General features: G+C 38.8%; 1 protein-coding gene across 1 annotated transcript; it reads left to right on the top strand.

Annotated features, from left to right (window-relative positions):
* Positions 1-22: 22 nt before the first annotated feature.
* On the top strand, positions 23-19,324 carry cers1 (ceramide synthase 1). Its single transcript, XM_067512486.1, has 7 exons — positions 23-1,412; positions 12,238-12,397; positions 13,756-13,936; positions 14,415-14,576; positions 14,727-14,874; positions 15,120-15,256; positions 16,238-19,324. The coding sequence occupies exons 1-7, from the start codon at positions 1,164-1,166 to the stop codon at positions 16,278-16,280; spliced, it is 1,080 nt and encodes a 359-aa protein (XP_067368587.1). The 5' UTR covers positions 23-1,163; the 3' UTR covers positions 16,281-19,324.
* Positions 19,325-19,540: the final 216 nt, after the last annotated feature.

The following is a 19,540-nucleotide window of genomic DNA, read 5'->3' on the forward strand; positions in this document are numbered from 1 at the left end:
CTAGATCGTTTTATTGATCATACTCTAAGAACTTAGGTGGAATATCCTGGTGGCTTGTTTATTACTCCATTCCTGAAGCCATTCTGCAAGAGGAACATTCTTGTTTTAGCTTATATAGACCGTTGTAATTTGTAATTATTTTTGTTAAAATTGTAAATAAAGACCAAAGCGTACAATGATAAGGATTTATTATTACAGTACATTTTTGGTTGTAGCACGGTAAACTTTCTCGTTAAATCATCCTTTTTAATCCCCATGCTGATCAAAAAAGAAGATCCTCTCCTAACCATGTCACGCTCCCCCTCCCCACGTTTTTCTTCCGCTCAACATAAACGTGCGCTGTCCCCTTTTCAACCGACCAGTTGATTGTCATTGCGAGCGAAGAGGCGCAGACAGCGAGACAATACAAGACAGCCGCCTCCTGACGGGATCATTTATGTCGTAGTTATCATTTTCCTTTCCCTGGGATAACTTGTGTTAGCTTGCCGGTTGATTAATACTGAAAAAGATTCTGTTCGTTATATAAGGCGAATAACGGACCAACGCCGCACGTTACATGGTAGCTGCACAGCGCCTTCGTGTGCTGGCGGGGCTTGACGTAGTTTCAGAATGCACGTTGCATTCATTCATGTAGTTGTGCTCCATCGATTTTGAAGTTGATTTGTTCAACCAGCGAGCTAGCTGGGAAACCGCTGCCATTTATGTTTTTTTATTATTTTGTGCATTTGATTTAACTTAGCTTTCCTGCTAACCGGAACGCGCTAATGCCGTGTGCGGAAGGGTGATTAGAGGAACCCATCACCACAAAAACGCTAATGGCTCCGGCTAGATGTGAGAATCCTGCTTAACTTTTTAATTGGTTTGTATGAATATCAAATCCTGCCACACAGGCGGTGTATGTGGTCCGAGCTGGTGGGCCCTGCGATCATTTAATATATCTTTAACGCGAAGAATGGGCCCATGGCTTCATGTGGAAAACAGAATTAAGCTGGTGAAGAGGGTAACGTTAAGCTGGTTAGATAACTCAAGCTCGTTTTAGCGTTTTCAGGTGAGCTAGCAAGCTGGTTTGACGGATTATCCATCCAGTCTGGACTGTATTGCTCCCTGGAATCCTCTGACCCTCAATTGGAGACCCACGTTTTTGTTCTCCGCGCCGCATCACAATGAGCACTCATACCGGCGGTGCGGGGTCGCTGGCTGTGGAGCCCATGCCGGGATACTTGGACCTCATCACCAGAGCCTCCTCCGTCATGCTGGATGCATGGACAGACTGTGACACTTGCGGTCTGGAGCTCTCCAAACGCACTCTCCTAGAGAACGCATACATCACATGGACCGAAATCGCCCTGTTCTTCTTTTGCGCCTTTTTATGGACGCAAGTCAGACAGGGACTGACAGAAAGTCTGTTTAAGGTAAGTGAAACACAATTATTTATAATTTATTTACACTACACTACACTACAATTTTTCAATTTATTTACACGTATTCATTAATTGGCTTGGAACATCACTTATCTAATTAAAAAACTTCTACAAGTGTGGACCCTGTCAATCCTGTCTTCCTGGAGGTCTTGTTACTGAAACCACACGCTATTTGCAGACACAACTGACGAAACGTGAGCAGGTGGGCGGTGAGTGTAACAGATGTCAGCTTCAAGTGTATGTTTGAAATGAAATAAGTGAGCAGGAACAGAAAGCCCCTACTGCTGCTCACAGTGTCTGAATATATCAACCTGGCCACAGTTTCTCATAAACAGTCCGTGCGTCTTATGAGTCAATCAAGATGGTGGCTGGTTCAAGTTGGGGAAGGAGGTGTACACGTGTAATCCACTTACTCGTTACAAATCTATGTAAAATATTTAGTAAACATCAGTATGGTACTTGTGTTGGGCAAATAATCAAAAGTGTAACAAGGCAAAGTAAGTCTCATTAAAATTGTAACCACTAAACTGTGGTCATCTGTCCGGCAATGTGTCAACAAGTCAGAACCATCTTGTCATTTAGGCCATATTTTCACATATTCCACACTGAGAAACCGTTTCTGTACACACTTTTCAACATAATCTATTTTCTATCAAATTGTATATGTAACATATGCACACTAATTAGAATCCAAAAATACCATAACACAAACTTTTCAGTGTTATGTATTTGGAACTCTAAATTTTATCCTGAAACTTTTAACCTACCTACCCTGTTGGTGTTGCCAGGGAGGGCCACTCTCTCCACAGTCTGGATATGGCTTCTGTCTGATAATGCTGTCATCATTTTGTGTGTGTGTGTGTCTGAGAAACCGACTGTATTGAGCCTATTTGAGACCTTAATGTTAATGTGTGTGTTATATGCTGGTGAGCTTCTGCCAGATACCATTATGACAAAACCAAACCTTGCTAGACATACATGTATGCAACAATAGTCAACCTCTCTGCTGTACAATCAGCAAGAAAGATTCATTCTTCCACTCTGAGGAAAATTATTTTTACAAAAATACATGATGAATCCAATCACATCTAAAGCATCTAGGATTCTGTATCTTCCTCAAAGACATCACAGGACATTGCATAAATGTTGAGTGGGCACTTGATATAGTAGGGCTTTAAATTTGTTCATGAACAAGGCTTTCCAAGAGTAAGGAAACAAGGTCATGATTCTAATCCTTGAGGTTGCATGAGCCACCTTTCTTCTGATTGTGTCACTCTTTTGGTATCGAGGTTATCCAAAGGAGAGAACCCAGGTTGCACATGGTACCATCTTTTGATGTGTCAGTGAGGATGCTATGGGGTGTGTTTGGACTGGGGATGATTCCGTTGCACAGTCTTGTGTGGTTGACTGGTTAGTTTAGTTATATTTCACATACTGTTTAATGCTTGAGTGTACGAGTTACAGCAGGGGCTATTCAGGTTAAATTAAACACAACTGGTTGCTAAACCACTTGAGCTCCACTGTTACATTGACATATTGTGGTGCATTATAAAGTCCTAACACATTCACAAACTGATGTTTTAGAATTTAGACAAAGGCACATGTAGAAGAACTTAACATTTATCTCAGCACCCTACATTTCTCTACAGTCAACATTTTTAAAGAAAATGTACCTAGAAATTTTCTAAATGCCATGTCATACAGAGGCAAGCTTAATGCTTCCTGTTTGTTTTATTCACACTGCAGAAACACGGTTATCAAAATGTGTGAGGGTTTCTGCCTGTTAGTTTGCATAATGTAAATGGGTGTTCACATGATGGTTTATGAGTTGTGTTTTTGAGGTAAAAGAATAAATCAAAATAATGGTGTGAGATTAGAAATGTAAAATGTTTAAATGATCAGAGTTTATGGAATGAATTGAAGAGAGAAGTGGTCTAAAAGGGGCTGTGTAGCTGCTGCTAATAGTGCTGCCTAAGCATGTATCACCTCATTATCACGCTTGCACATATTACACACACACCAACAGACTTGCAGATGTTAGTCTCTCACGCACATGCAACTTCTCTTCATTAACCAACTTTTATAAGCAGAAGTTTCAGGGCATGTAATATTTTGAAAGAGTCAAAACACTCACAGCATAGTTTAAAGAAGCAACGCAGGCAGTGGTTGAACCATCTCTGTAGTAGCACTTTATAAGCACTCTCATAAATACTTCCCATAGCCCCTTAAAGACTTAAACACTGAAGCAGTCATTTAAAGAACCGAGCAGCAGTGTGTGTGCCATCTCCAGCTTTGTAGCAGAGCTAATCCCTCGCATGTACTGTCACAGACCAGCACCTCACTACCCTGCTATTGTCCATTAATGGGAAACAGCCTGACAAGGTTCCCAACCACAGATCCTAGATCACCTTTCACCATGTTTTTACTCATTGTCGTGTGTTAGAGCCACAGAGTGAAACCAAATACTAGATTTGTGATTGAGAGGAAGTGCCATCCATACAGTCAAAAGTGCCCACTCAGGTGAAACTGTCTTGCAATTATGACGCTGATCGCAAGCATTCATACTGAAGCTTGGTTATTAGAAATCTTTATCTCCTCTGCTCTCCTCTCCCCACCACTTGTGACTCAGCTGTCTTATTCATCATCCAATGACATTTAGGCAGGCAGCACTTAGTCTACTGTATGTGTTTAGCAAGTCATATATCAAACAAACAAAGCATGTACAGGGTCACACATCTGACCGCCCAACTGTTTCCTACACAAAGCCCGAGCTGTAATTATTCATTCATGGAATATATATGTAATATATGTAATATATGTAGGGTCATTGGGGAACTGGAGCTTATCCCAGCTGTCATAGGGCAAGAGGTAAGGTACACCCTAAACAGGTCACCAGTCTATCTCAGGGCCAGCACAGAATAAACAGACACAGACGGACAACCATTCACACTCACATTCACAACTACGGGCAATTAAGAGGCACAAGGTAACCCAAAATGCATGTTTTTTAACTGGTGAAGAAAATGAAAGTAAAACATGCAAGCTCCAGACAGAAGGCCCAATTAATAAATTGCAATTTTCTGCAATTAATCAACAGTTGTAATTCTGAGATAACCAGTTTTAAATCTGGTTGAACCCATCATATCTTTTAACATCTACACTAGTAACTTATGAAACAAATGTATAACACAAAACATTTTTGGGTTCCTGCTCCTCAAATGTGAGAACTCTGCTTTTCTCTGTTTCATTTCATAATAAACGGAATATCTATGAGTTTTGAAGAAAACTGGATTCATGGACTAAACAAACAAAAAATGGCAACTGAAAATGAAAGTAAGTTTGTTGCATCCCTGCTCTCCATCAGATAAAAAGAAGACTGCAGCCTCCAAGCATGATATGAACATTTTCATATCTCACACATTCCAAGTTTAATGACACCCTTGTTAAATTGTCTTCACATGCCACATTTTACCATGACCCTGTAGTTCTTGTTATCTCGAAAGGAAACCATCAAGCAGGCCTTTCAGTGATTGCACTTCAGGAAGAAACAGACTAACAAGTTGTGCTCTCTTTAAAACTCTGAATTATAGCTAAAGCAGAATCATGAATCAGCTATGTTTGTGAACTGCGACAGACAGTCTCTCTTCTGTTCAGCTCGAGTGTCCTGCTGGGCCTTGACAGCTATAGAGCTGCTTTGGCGAGCCTCACAATGTTTTGCTTCTACCTCCCCCTCTCTGTCTCACTTATTTTCCTTCAGATAGACACAGTGAGTTAGACACAGGCTTTCATAAGACAAGAACACACTGTGACTGTAGGCTTCACACTTGGCAGTTGTCTCTCTTCTAACAACTCTTGGCCACCTTTCAATTGTGTGAGTGGCAAGAATAGTTAATTTTTGTCTGTAGAGATAACATTTGATGTGCTTTTAGGGCGTATTTTAAAAAGAAAACCCATTTATGTTTTTTTTTTTTTTGTCTTTGCATGCTTGTCATTCAATTAAGTCCACAGCCTGCTGTTAATGAATAGCATACTTCTCTTCAGCATATCACAAGCATCTTGGGTTGCAATTATGTACGTCCGTTTCTCCATCACAGCCCCTCTTTTTGTCTTGCTTTTTTTTTCTACATGTAAAAGAGACAATCAGAAAAGGTTCACTATCCTATGCAAAATGGGATCATAATATTTGCCTGTGGCTTTCTCTTTTGTCTTCTCATTACAATATTAACCTCAGTTCACCTGTCTTTCTATTATATCTATGTCTTTTTTACTGTTCATGTAAGTTTTATCTCTATTATGCTGCTGGGTTTGCATAATCACATCGCTAGTTAGTTCTAAACTAGAGATTGACAGTGGGACCTGTTTTTAGACTTTTAGTCCCACTATGACATGATATTTGGGCAAAGAATGACAAACACCTTTCAGTGAAGTTGGCCAATGTCTAAATCTTTGGCTTTGGGACAGTACCAAACCTTTTTGTTTTGTTAGTAGAGTTGTGTAGACAATAAAAACACACACACAGTATAAACTCTGAAGACTTTAAAAGGCAAATAAAATTGAATTATGTAAACTTCAGGCCATTAGTACAAACTTGTTAATGTTCCTTATTTAAGAGTCATTCTTAAGGAATTGTGAGATAAAATTTTCAAATTATTAAGGTAAAATGAAAGCTATGTGACTGCCTTATTCTAGCTGTAATCCATACCTGAACCAATTACCTAACCACAATCAAGACATCCAGACTGTTAGTGTATTGACACATGCTTGCAACATTGGACAAATAGTATAATTAAAGAACACACAGGCATGCATGTATACATGCATACAAACACTTCCAATCCCCATTGTGTTTGTTGCCACTGGCATAGATACTGCATTATAAATGACAGCCATATGTCTCATGGCTGTCAGTTTGAAAAAGGAGCAGCTTGAGTGAATATGTTAACATTTCACTGCGACTATACCTTTATATTTCATATTTCCTCTGTTTGTGTTGTTTTAACTATTACAGAAGTATGGGGATTTAGAATAGTTTGCACAAAGATAGAAAAACACTGCTATGATTATACATTTACATGGTGGTCAACAGATCCAAATAAACCAAAACATCAAAATGTCCTTGTTCATAGCAGAAATAAAAAGTGTACTGTACTGTGTGCCACATATTTGGTGCAGTTTGTCTGTACTGCTGTTTTTGGTGTGTGTGTGTGTGTGTGTGATATAAATGTAAAACTGTAGGATCTATCTTGCACTTATCTTAGGCCTAGTTTCCGTAGGTTTTGCCTTTCTAAAATTAACTCGGGCCACCCTTAATACTCTGCTCTATCTATACAGTGTATTCATTAAATTAAATAAAACAGCACTATGCAGCCACAGATAAAAAACAAAGAAATTAATAAACTAAAATTTCTATTTCACAAAACTTGTCTATGATTGTGTGCTACACTTTCCCTCTCGACATTGTTAATTCTCTTAAATGTTTGAACTTCACTATACAAAATGAAAGGCAGCATGGTGGTTAACGATGCTGCCCCACAGCTAGAAGGATGCAGGTTTGTGTAAGCTGCAGCCTTTCTGTGTGCAGATTGCTTGTTCTCCATGTGCTTGCGTGGTTTTTCCTCCCACACTCCAAAGATATGCATGATAGATTAATTGGTGATTCTAAATTGTCCGTAGGTGTAAATGGTTGTCTGTCTTTGCCCTAAGATAGATTGGCAACCTGTTCGGTGTCTCCCCTGCCTCTAGCCCTTTGACGGCTAGGATAGGAGTCATCCCACGGTGTCCGACACAGGATAAACAGTTATATGTGATGGATGGATGGATGTACAGAATGACAGATGTGACATACTGTTTCAAACCTTATCTTCCAAAGTGGAAAGTTAGCCTGTGCTTACCGGGATAAAAGTGTTGAGACTTAAAGTCTACATAATACATACTGTACACTGGAACAGGTCTCCACTGCATATACATAATATTTAGGGCAGATACATGTAAAACTAAATAAAAAGATCAACCTGTTTGTTCATTCAAATTAAATGTACATATGTTATGTTTAACTTGTAGCCAAGTATCTCAAGGATCACAGCTTCGGTGGTGTATATAAGCTTGCTGGTGTCAGTGATGGTTGTAGTAGGGATTGTTAGTAGTGTTGCATTCACATCCTCTAATAGACTTTTACAAGGAACTTCAATTCGAATTGGTAATCAGCCACCGAGATTCAAGGCGTCCATCTTAGTCATGATCTTCAATCTCAGGTCAGCTCTTGCATTAAGCTCACCTGGGTTATCCCAGGTTATCCATAGGTCTCACATTCTTTGTATGCAACCCCTTTCACTTGGGTTACTTGTGTAATAGCGTTCCAATAGTTCCCTATTCTCAGCTTTTGTCCATGAATGTCTTGTGAATGTCTTGTCTTGTTCAGTAGCCCACTTCTCATCAGGTTGCCCTTGTTCCCCAACACCTGACGTGGACCTTGTTGAGGCACAATCTGAGCTGGTGTGACTCTTGTGTTTCCAACTCTAATTAGCAGTCATGTAGGAAGGTAGCATTAAGGGCCTTGCCTAAGAGCACACACTGGATATTAACCACCCCTGACCAGGAATCGATGTGCATAACTAGACACTAGAGTTCTATGAGCAGAATACAAAGTTTATTTGAACACCCCATATATACAGTGTGAGATGACTTTCTAAACTAGTTTAGCCTTACATGACAAATCTCAACAGTAGCAACAGCAAAAAGAAGAGTCCTTTCTTATATTTGAGTGAAAAACATGATTAAAATGGAAAAATGAATCTGCATGTGTAAGTGCTTCATGCAAGTGTTGTGGATTCTGAGATAAGTATTACATACCTTTTGATATATGAAAATGTCTGGTTTACTTTACTGGCAGGCCAGACAGTTTGGGCAGAAGCTTTTTTTTTTATTTTTTATTTTTTTGGGTTACAGAGGAGCATCCATAGATAGTCCATCCTGACCCTCACAGGCAATTTACATGAATGAAATAAAGAGTCATAATATGGAGTGCTTATTTGTTTGTTTAAATAGTTAAATATAGTTAAAATAGAAATGTGATTACTCAACTGCTGAATGTATTTATGGATTTACACTAACCTAGTTACTTAAGTGAGTTTAATCTCCTACCACAATTACCCCATTAGCTTGTTTCTCTGAATATTCTCTTGTATATGTATATATAGTCTAAAACACTAGCCAACCACATGATAAGCCTTTGTAAATCTTTGAAAATGTGACACTGATATGGACAGAGTGATGTTAGACCCAAAAAGACAGATTGAAGCCAGACCGCACTAAAGTAGTACAAGGGCGAGTGAAAGAGCAAGCAAGCCTTATTGAACAGTTCCACACATGAGCCAGGAAGCCGCTTCACTGGCCCAATTTGTCTTCTTATGCAGTCCATTCACCCTTCCTCAACACTTGCCTCTTAGGAAGGACAGGGAAGGAATGCTGCAGCTGCAGATAAGCAGGGAAAGAGAGGAAATAGGGGGTAATGATGGATAAAGAAGGACTTGAATGGAGCAGTGATTGACGTAGTTTTAACCACACTGTGGGATTTTGCTAGCAGCCCTGCATGGTTACTCAGGGAACCACTCATTAGTCATTATCTTTCTCATCGAGTCGTTTCCTGTCATACAAATTGTGCCTTTGTAATTTCCCTTTGTTTTCCCTTTTTGTTTCTGTTTCTTTTTTAAGTCAATTATTATTTATGACCTCCAGAAAACGTTTAGCCAGAACCTGTCTATTTGAGATGGAGAGGAAGAGAGGTTGGGAGCCACTGAGAGGCCATAGAATCCTTCTTAGTGTAATTCGAGGTAATGTCATTTATACAACTGAGGATAAGTAAACTCCTTAACCCACTATACTCCTACATCTGTAGACTAGAAAGGAAATCTAAAAGGTAGAAAGACAGTAGGTGGATAGGGTAAAGGAGATAGTGGGGGCATGCAGAGAGACAAGAATGACAGGCAGGGTGATTCATGATCTCTGAATTTGCATTTGAAACAAAGTTTGTGTCCCTGCTGTTTTGTTTTTTTTTGCTTTTTGGGGCCTTCTCTGGACTACAGGCAACACCTCTCCCCAAAACTAACCAGGAGTAAACATTATCAAAACAAATACCGTCACTGGATATCTGCTAGCAGCTATGCCTTAATGGCAGGTAATGTCATTTTGTTGCATTAATTCAATTAAGCTGAGGCTATTGTAATAATCAGCGACACTCTGGGACTGCTTTATATCGAGAGGTTTTTTATAATATTCTGCTGCCCTCCATTATGTGAACAGGGAGAACAAAAAAAAAAAACGAAAAACATTTAGTTCAGTGCAACACTACCTTTACGATAACTCTGACTACTGCATTATTATATTAAATATCATATTAAATTTCCAACAATGTCAACAAAAATTGAACATTATAAACTTTAGCACTCATGAAACAGTGGAATTGAACTGCAAAACAATGAACAGGTACCCCAATTGCAATACATTGTCAGATTTCACCTTGCTTATGGATGATTTGTTGTTTCATGCATTGTTGGTCTGATCCCTTAACACCCTTAGGAGGTGCAACTATCGTGTCCAGGACTAGCCAGAATAAGTACTAATGTGAGTTAATATCATATATAATTGTTAATATATAATATCATATATATAATATCATATATAATTGTTAATATATAATTGTGTTAGACTTAAAGCAGGAGTAGTGAAATGAGTAGAATTTGAGGGTGACTGTGGATCAGGAGGTACAGCAAGGGATGGTGGTTCAATCCCCTGCTCCTCCTATCAAATGCTGGTATTCTTGATGGAAACAGTGAACCCCAAGTTAGTTGCTCCCAGGCGATCGGGCTAGCTGCATGGTAGCTCCCCCATCAGTGTGTGAGTTTGACAAAGGTTACAAAACAATGATGTTGCCAAATGCAAGTTGTCTAGTGCAGTCCGCTTAAATTCCCTATAGAAATGCCCCATAATAACTGTGACTACCTGCCTGTAAATTCTACTTTGGTGGTAAAATGCAATTGACACTCTTTTGCAACTAAATTGTATCCCTTCTTATTAGTTTGGTTGCAGTATAAGGGTCAGAGATGGTGTCAGTACTACAAAAGGAAATAGTATAAAAAAACAGTGCACATGTGATGCAAACAGGAAAAAGTGAAACAGTGTAGAGAAAAATATACTGTAGAAGTAAATACAACCATAGTACATGCTGTATGAGAGCTATTGGTAAGAGATGTAAAAGCAATGAAACAGCAACAGTGGTGAGTAACAAGAAAGAGATGAAGGATGGTCAGTAAGTTGTATCAGCCCCTAGTGTATTTTAGGCTTTGTGAGTGTTCAAAGGCTGTGTGTGCCAGCAGGGGTTGATGTGGTGGAAGACTTGGGGGTATGCTGTGTGCTGACAGCTGGCTTCTATAAATAAATGTCGCATACAGGCGATGGAGACAGGGGAGAGAGAGAGAAAAGACAGGAGGGAGCTAGAAATAGTGAGGAAAAAGGGGGAAGAGGACAGGGATACGGGTAGAGGAAAGGAAGGACTGATAGGACTGATACAGACGTACAGAGAGACCTAAAATAATGAGGGGAGTATGCTGGATGCTGGACAGTGTCCCACTTAGGACTTAGTGAATATGCATGTCACCACATTCTCAGCCGGCCACGGCCTCCGGTGAGATCACATGCCCCCTCTTTGCTGATGTGTGCCTACATATACCACACCCAAGGATCACAAAGTGTCTTTGCTGATACATTTTATTTTACATCAGTGTTGCTCTGTTTGCTTCCTTCTCTGTGGTAGTTTGACTATCTTTTGTGTGACTCAGGGAACTAATTAAATGCAGAGACCAGCACCAAAGAGACAGACATATAGGAAGAATGAAAGAAATAGGAAAAATGCAATCTGTGGGATATGGAATTCTGATGAAAGCCGTCTGAGACAACATAGTTGTCAAAAACAACACTCCCTCCATTAATTTACCATGAAATCAGTCTTATGGGTGGCTTATTGAGATGGACTGTATCACTGACACAGGCAACTTTCTCTTGGCTGCCTCCTGTTACAGCTTCAATGCAAAGTGGTGTGTATCCGAGTGCCTAGCCTTTTGTTTATGAGGCAGTGAGTCATATTTGGTTTCTTGTCATGACAAAGCTATGAAACACTAAACACATGCATCTAAATTCATTTTTATTTTTTTTAATTGAAGAATTACAGGTTTTTTTAAGAAAGATTGATAGAAAGTAAAAACAGGAGGCAAAAGGTGGGCGTGAAGCAGAGAGAGTAACATTGGAAAGGAGGAAGATGTCATAGTCCTACCAATGAGTAGGTGGGGTCATGTAACCAGGCTACATCAGTACATTATTGGCTTAACTTCCTCTATTTCTGCTAGCACAAGAGAGAGTGCCCTGCAAATGTTGATGACATAAGTAAAAGTATATCTGCTGTATCTGTAATCTAGTATCTATACAGTATTCTTGCAGCAGACTGAAATGGGTCTTCCTATACTTTGTATTGATGTCTTAATGAAATTTGTTTTTACTGGTAAATAATATTGGTAAAAGGTGGTTCTTTACAAAAAACTGAACAATTAAATTATTTCATCGCAACTCAGTGCATTAACAGACTGTACATGTAGTAATTTTTTTTGCTTTACCAAACAAACTAAATTGAGACTCATGTATTGATTTTACAGTAGGAAAATGATTTAGTCAGTAATTGTGTCCAAAAGCTTCCTAGCCCTTTGCCCAATCATATGACTAAAGAATGAGCTGAATTCATTCCTAATGTGCCTGTTTTTTCACCTTTTAGCCTCTAGGACAGTGGTGCAGGCTGATGCCCAAAGATGCTGCCAAGATGCCCGAGAGTGCGTGGAAGCTGGTCTTCTACACCATGTCATGGTCCTATAGCACCTACCTGCTCTTCTTCACCTCCTACTCCTTTTTTCATGACCCAGCTTCTGTTTTTTACAGTAAGTTGCACAACATTGCCACCATTTTGTAATATATTTTGTTTTTAGGCTCTGTTAATTTCATCGCTGGACTCCACTCTTCATCAAAACAACATACATTTTATTGGTTAATGTGTTAGTATTTATATGTATATATATGTGGAATTATAATCAAATTACTACATTTTGTCGCTTTTTGAGTGTGTGTAGTTGGTTTGTGTTAGGTAGATGCTGACTTCACTAAATGCATATTTAATAGCACTGTAACAGAGTTAGATTCTTACCTAACCTAGCAGGCTAGCTAAGGAGCTGAAGGTATTTTAATCTAATGAAAGAGAAGGCAGCTAAATCTAATCCTTTAGAGACTCTGTGTGGTTAAAATGGTACTTTGAGTATTCAAATAGATAACTATAAATAGCTATTTAAATACTCAAAGTGAGAAGCTGCACGCAGAAGCCCTAACACCTCCATATTTGATAGACTAGTTAGGGCTTCTGTCCTATCCATCACTGAGTGGGGTTATCAAACCTGGTTAGCAAAAGTCCCCTTGTGTAGTATAGAGTGTTTACATCATGACAAAAAGAGGGAAAGAAGCTTGATTCTCTAGTAGGAGAAAAGAGTTGAGTCTCAATACTTCTCTTTGGCAGCTCTATTTAGCTGCCTTCCTTTCAATGTTTAATGGAAGGTCCCATCAATAAACATTACACAGGCCAAAACGTAATCCCATCCCACTAGAGACAAACCTCACTCACACATCAAAGGGGAGAGTTTCCGTTCAGCATCTGACACATTGGCTACTACCTACATGTAATCTTAAGAGGTGTCATTGTTGTACACATTGTCATTGTTCTACACATTGTAAAGTCCATTGAGGCAATTGATGATTGATATTATCTGATGATTGTTTGGGTGAAATAAGTATATTGTTACTCTCTTATCTGTATTTTTGTAATTTGCTGTCAGGTTGCCCTTGCAGAAGAGATATTGATCTTAGTGAGACTTCCTGATTAAATAAAGCATTAGCAATGAACTAGTGCTTTACTAGAGCATTTTTTTGTTACGGTGTATATGATTTGGCTCAGAAACTAATGTGCTGGGCCATGGGATAATTTTTCTGAAAATTGCACTCAGAACTATCATGTCCTGATAACTAACAGACATAACGCAGACAGAAACAGATCCTAAATGGTGGAGGTAATTAAACAACTAGTCAACAGTTTTCTGATGTAAAGGGCTTAAAATAAATGTTGTCCAAAGTTTGTCAGTTTATCAAGGAACTACAGCTCTGTCCTAAAGCTGCGTAAATTGTTCATTTTAAAGTGAAAGCTGAGTTCTATAATGTTAATGAGCCAACTTCATATGTCCTATCTGTTCCTCAGACTGGAAGAGTGGTATGTCAGTGCCTACAGACATTGCTATAGCCTACCTCATCCAGGGCAGCTTTTATGGCCACTCCATCTATGCTACTATCTACATGGATGCATGGAGGAAGGATTCTGGTGTTATGGTGGTGCACCACATCATCACACTGGCACTCATTAGCTTCTCCTATGCCTTCAGGTATTTCTGACCCTTTATTTTCTATCAACACTTTTACGATTTCAGTACAGCAAGACATGCAGTAAAACTCCACTTGCTAGCATTGATTTTACCTGCAGATGCATTATTGCACCCCAAAATGCAAAACAGAAACTTTGTTTGTATATTTTCATAATTAAGGTTAGACGACAAAGGGTTGAAGAATTAGTATGAAACTTTCAGCTTTCTGTTTGCAAAGTAAATTATTATGCATATAAACAGGAGACAAGAGCCACGGTTCACAGTTGCAAGTCTGCAGAAACTGGTAAAAGATTTACTAGCATTTAACTATTTTTCTGTAATTAGAATAAATTCACAGTAAGAAAGAGAAAACTGATTGTCACGTCTGGGGAGTGAGAAAGTGCTACCTTAGAACAAACCACGAGGATTGTTTTCTATTTACTTATATTGGAAATACAGTAAGCTCCAATATGCACACACTGTACTGTCTGTCCCTCAGGTACCACAATGTTGGGATCCTGGTGTTGTTCCTTCATGACATCAGTGACATTCAGCTGGAGTTCACCAAGCTCAATGTCTACCTAAAGTCCAGAGGTGGAGGCTATCACCTGCTCAATGACGTTCTGTCAAACATGGTCTCTATCAGCTTCAGCATTACTTGGTGAGAACACACATACACATTTGGTCTGTCACCATTTAATGTTGTTTATTTTTGACAGCATCATGATTTTTCTGTATCTGCCTCTCATCTATGTACTGAAGTTGACCTGTAAAATATTTCTATTTCTTGTCCTAATTGTGTTTCTGTCAGGTTCTGGTTCCGCCTCTACTGGTTCCCTCTTAAAGTGCTGTATGCCACATGTCTGTCCAGCCTCCAGTCTGTGCCCAACATCCCCTTCTACTTCTTCTTCAACACTCTTCTCCTTCTGCTTCTGCTCATGAACATCTACTGGTTCTTGGTGAGGATACATTAAGACACAAATACAGAAAGGCTCTTACATGCCTCATAGGTTTAGGATTTTGTTAGTGTAAAGGACTGAATATGCAGGGTTTTTTTTTTTTATTCTGATGATCAGTGTATAAAACCCAGTGCAAATTATCTATGAATAAAGGTTCACTTCCTATGAGTATGAATAAGCATAGCTTGACTAATGGTGCCAGAACACTTATAGTCTAAAATTTTCATCCCCTTTTTGTGTTGTAGTTTATTGTGATTTTCGTAGTGAAGGTGCTAAAGATGAAGGAGGTGAATGATGTCAGGGAGTACGAGGACAAGGACTTGCACCAAGGCCCTCAGGCAGAAAACGATGATGATGCTGGGCATCCAATCTCTTCCCAGGGGTGAGCAACATCTTCAGATCTTTTCCTTTGTGCAGCCTGACAGAGAGACTCGAGCTCAAAGTGGGAGATAGCACCACCCAACTACAGGCCGCTTTTCACTATAAATGCTGAGTTTGTTTTTGGTATCAGAGAGTTTGGCAGACAAAAAGAAAAGTCTGTAGTTATAAAAATGTAGATACCTTTACTGAAACTCTAACCTAATGTGTATGGGTGATTTGAAACCAGATTTTATAATGATCCAAAATTTCACTTCAAATCAAACCATTATTAATAACATAAGACAGTAAGATAAATATAAAGGCAACACTTTAACCAGCACATTGGTGTTTTATTATAAAACATCTGGAATAGACTGTTAGTGCTATTGGCATGGATGTGGCTCTTTAGTATGGCTGTGTTTGCTTATAGTATCACTACTACTTAAATGTACAAAGAAACATAGATGCAAGGAGCTTCAAGTTAGCTTTAGACGGATTGGCTACAGTTTTATTTCCTTATTTGACTGTGTCCAGAGAGCTGCCTTTAACCGTCTAACTGACTGTTATGTGTATGTCTGTAATCTTATCACAGTAGCCTTTGACCACTGCAGCTCTAAAGACCCCTAAACTGTCAACTTCTAAGCAGTCTAAGCAGTCTTTACATGGTACAACCCAGAAATGTAATAATTCAAACTAAAAAAATGTAAAAGATTTAATGCCTTTAGCTTCTCCTCCCCTCCTGAAAGCAACCATAGATGCAAAACAACAGCTGTGCCATGGAGCTTGTGTAACCAGTGACCCTCATAGGGAGATAGGCTCAAAGAGCCTGAGACCACATGTAAATGTGATAATGTCAAAGTCTTCATCTGCGCAGCCTTGAATGCTGCTGATATCCCCTCTGCCTGCTAATGCCACACATTAGCTGATCACACCACCTGAGAAGAATATTTTCTCCTTTTCATTCCCAGGCTCCTTTGTTTCATGCTCTGTTGTCTCTTTGCAGGAAACATGTGCAGAACGGGGTCACCAAGGAGAAGCATCTATAGCAAGCTCTCTGTTGCCACCACCTGGCACTAGGCTACAAGTACAAGAGAAAAGCCCTCTGGGACGGCCCCCACTCTGAAGGGAAGAGAGTCACAGAAAGAAAAAGAAAAGGAAATAGCGCAATAAGTTTTTCTTGTTTTTCTTAGATTATTTAATTTCATTACTATCAATCTGTTTTGTTTCATTAGAGCACTGTGAATGTTATTTCAGGTGCCCTTTTTTTGCTAACCCTGCATTTGATAGATCCAGTAAAACTATAACCGTTTGAGTGAGAGTTACCCCGCAGTTGTTACGTACGAGGTGTAGGCCTGTAGAGGGGCTACAGCTAGGCTGCAGCTCTCTTTAGTTACCTGCTGAATCTACAGGGGTAATGTTTACAGTCAGTGAAATATGTTTTCTGATAACCCTTCTTCTCCTCCATCAATCCTGTCTGATGAGGAGAATAAACATGATTGAAAAGGGAAAAATGACGATACGTTGTTCTCAGTATTGGTCACATGGCTGCTATGATAGATTCAGCCTGGCATTTGTCTGTTGGACCACATGTATGATTTTCATATCATTGCACAAGTTTGTGGTGGCAGCTGCCCCCGTGTCTATAAGCTTAAATGAAACACCTCACTGGTGTGTGTTTGTGTGCATGTGTCTAGCCTTTACTGCCCTTTGTTTGACAACATTTCACCTCTGTTTGTCTCATGTTCTGATGATCAATATTCACTCGTCATTCTCGTACGGAAGAAGCTTTAGTTTGTTTCCTCTGTATCTTGCAAAGCATCTGTTTCTGCACTGACATGAAGGCATACAAGCTGATTGCTGGTTTAATGACAGCAAATGGCTTGAATTGGTTGACAAGTATTCAGGGTCTTCCTCATAATCTTGTTTGCTTAATCTATATGGATTTGAAAGAAATGTATAGCCAGTACATGAGCTGTGTTGGCTATGACATTAGGGGTCGGAGAGATGTAGCCCAGAATCTGTGTAAAGATAAAAGTGAGTATAAAAAAACATTGTACGTCCACAATATGGTATTCACAAATGCATGACTTTGGAATGCTTTGAAATTGTCTTAAAAACAAATAATGAAGAAAAATCCTCCAGCTATTTAACTGTAACATCTTTTCTAATGAGTGATCTTAAAAAAATCTTTCTGAAGCCGCAGTGACCACTGAACACACATAAACAAGGCAAACATACAAACCAAGGTGTCATAAACCTTTATCTGGCATTAAAAGGTGTGTCTTTTAGATATATTTCACACTTTACGTAATGTGAAGGCATATTTATTCTATTTGTCTACATATGGGAAGATAAGTCACATCATCTGTAATTTGAACACGTTAAAGTGTCAGGAAACATGCATGGTTTGCTATGTGTGTTCAATGGTATAAAGCTGCTCCTCTCAAAGAAAATAAGGGACACTTCTTTTCATCCTACCTTCTCGATCAAATTCAAGCTCTTGTTTTTGATGAACAGCATGCTTGTGCTGCTTGAGCAGGATTGCAGGTGAAATCTGTCTATAGGAGAAGCACCCGTTCTGTTTTAGTTCGTCTTCTACCTTCTCCAAGTCAAGTTTTAATTTGACACTTAACCATTGATGTTATTGCTGTAGTTGAGGTTATGATTGTTCATTTTGCTGCTTTTTTAAAACAAATGAGAGCACTGTACTCCATGTATGTTTCAACTGTATGTAAGTCAGTGATAATCTGATCAGTTACCTCCAGGGACCAGTTTTGTTCATCTGCGTTAGAAACAGCAGGATTTTACAAGCATGATGTTATTGGCAGGAAGTCACCTATGAGGTGAAGTCTGCTCAATTGTGACTAAACTGAAGTATTCATAGTTTGCTGATATTTCTGTTGTGAGATAAGAGGTGAATGAAGCTTGCAGTAAACTCACAAAGACCTGTGATCTGATTTGATATTTGGGTTTATTGAACAATAAATGATTTGGGAAGTAAACATTATTTTCACACACCAGGTACATCTACCAGGTACTGCACTAGAAAACTGTTTTATGTTTTTGTTTTTTAAGAAAATGTAACATGTCAAAAGACAATTGATCCATTCCACCCACCCTAAATTACTACTCAGAGTTGACGAAACAAATTTGAGGGATTTTGTGACATCAGTTTTTGTTTCTGTCTGTGTGGATTTGGGTCATTCTTATTCAAACAATAGATAAAACACTGGCCTATAGGTAAGGTGATGTTTGTCAAAATTCCTGGATACATGTTGCAGGTGAACCCCTGTTCATTCAGACAACTTTTCAGAAACAGATTTATTATGTGAATGTATATTTCTCAGTCAGTGTTTGAAATTTAAGATCTGACATTTGTGACTCATCATTCATGTACACTAATGGATCAGCACAGTGACTCTGTGTTAGAAATTAAAGTACGATGTGATTTGTCCATCTTAACTGGTGGACAGGTTTCCGTTATGGCACAAACTATCTCCATTAATATTTTGAATGTGCCAAAATCTCCATCCAAACTATGAGGCAATTATTTGTGTGATTAGCAAAGAAAATAGTGAGTAGTAGAGGAAGGGCAGAAAGCCCTGCAGGTATTTCTTTTAAACTGCACTGTAATTTATTTGTATTACTTTTACTCTTCAAATCTAACTTGGAAAAGGGTATTTATGAATTTTTATGGCTTTCTTCAAAGAATTGCTAACTAAATATTTTAATTAAAAGCATATTTTAACAACACATTTTTGGACGACTGATGTGCACTGTAATTGTTACAAATTGCCCCACTTTTTTCCCCAAACTGTTTAAAGTCTGACTTCTTCATAGACATATACTTGACCTTTTGTAACAGAATTGTGTCACTCAGCCAATGCTAGCATTTAAATTTTCCCCAGCATAAAATAAAATGTCAGTAATCAAGACACGTTCTTTGTGATTTTTAAAAACATTTTTAATCATATCTGATTTTTCATTGCAAAGATCAAGTGTTGTGGATGAGGTGAAAGAGGTCAGACCAGAGGAGAGTTGATTTCAGTGCACAAATGAAAACTGCTTCAATAAATTAAATATACACTTTCTTTTGTGTTGGTTATTAAAACATCTTGTCATTGTTGCCATGATGGCTGGAAAGATTTCATGCAGTAACACACATGGAAAATACTATAAAAAGAAGAAAACACTCAACCCCAAAAAGGCAAGACCAGGGTAGAGAGAAGTCATTGAAACGTTGGAATTATAAATTCTTTCTAAGCTAATATTGATTTCACACATTTGTCCCCATTTAACCAGACAC

This window comes from Channa argus, chromosome 8 (genome assembly GCF_033026475.1).
Source record: "Channa argus isolate prfri chromosome 8, Channa argus male v1.0, whole genome shotgun sequence".
In the NCBI taxonomy this organism is placed as follows: Eukaryota; Metazoa; Chordata; class Actinopteri; order Anabantiformes; family Channidae; genus Channa; species Channa argus.

What these genes read in the sequence shown, in the direction of transcription:
- cers1 (XM_067512486.1), top strand. Translation starts at nt 1,164, where the DNA reads ATGAGCACTCATACCGGCGGTGCGGGGTCGCTGGCTGTGGAGCCCATG. An exon ending in TGACAGAAAGTCTGTTTAAG is followed by an intron (nt 1,413 to 12,237) that starts GTAAGTGAAACA and finishes TTCACCTTTTAG; the next exon opens with CCTCTAGGACAGTGGTGCAG. An exon ending in CATCCAATCTCTTCCCAGGG is followed by an intron (nt 15,257 to 16,237) that starts GTGAGCAACATC and finishes GTCTCTTTGCAG; the next exon opens with GAAACATGTGCAGAACGGGG.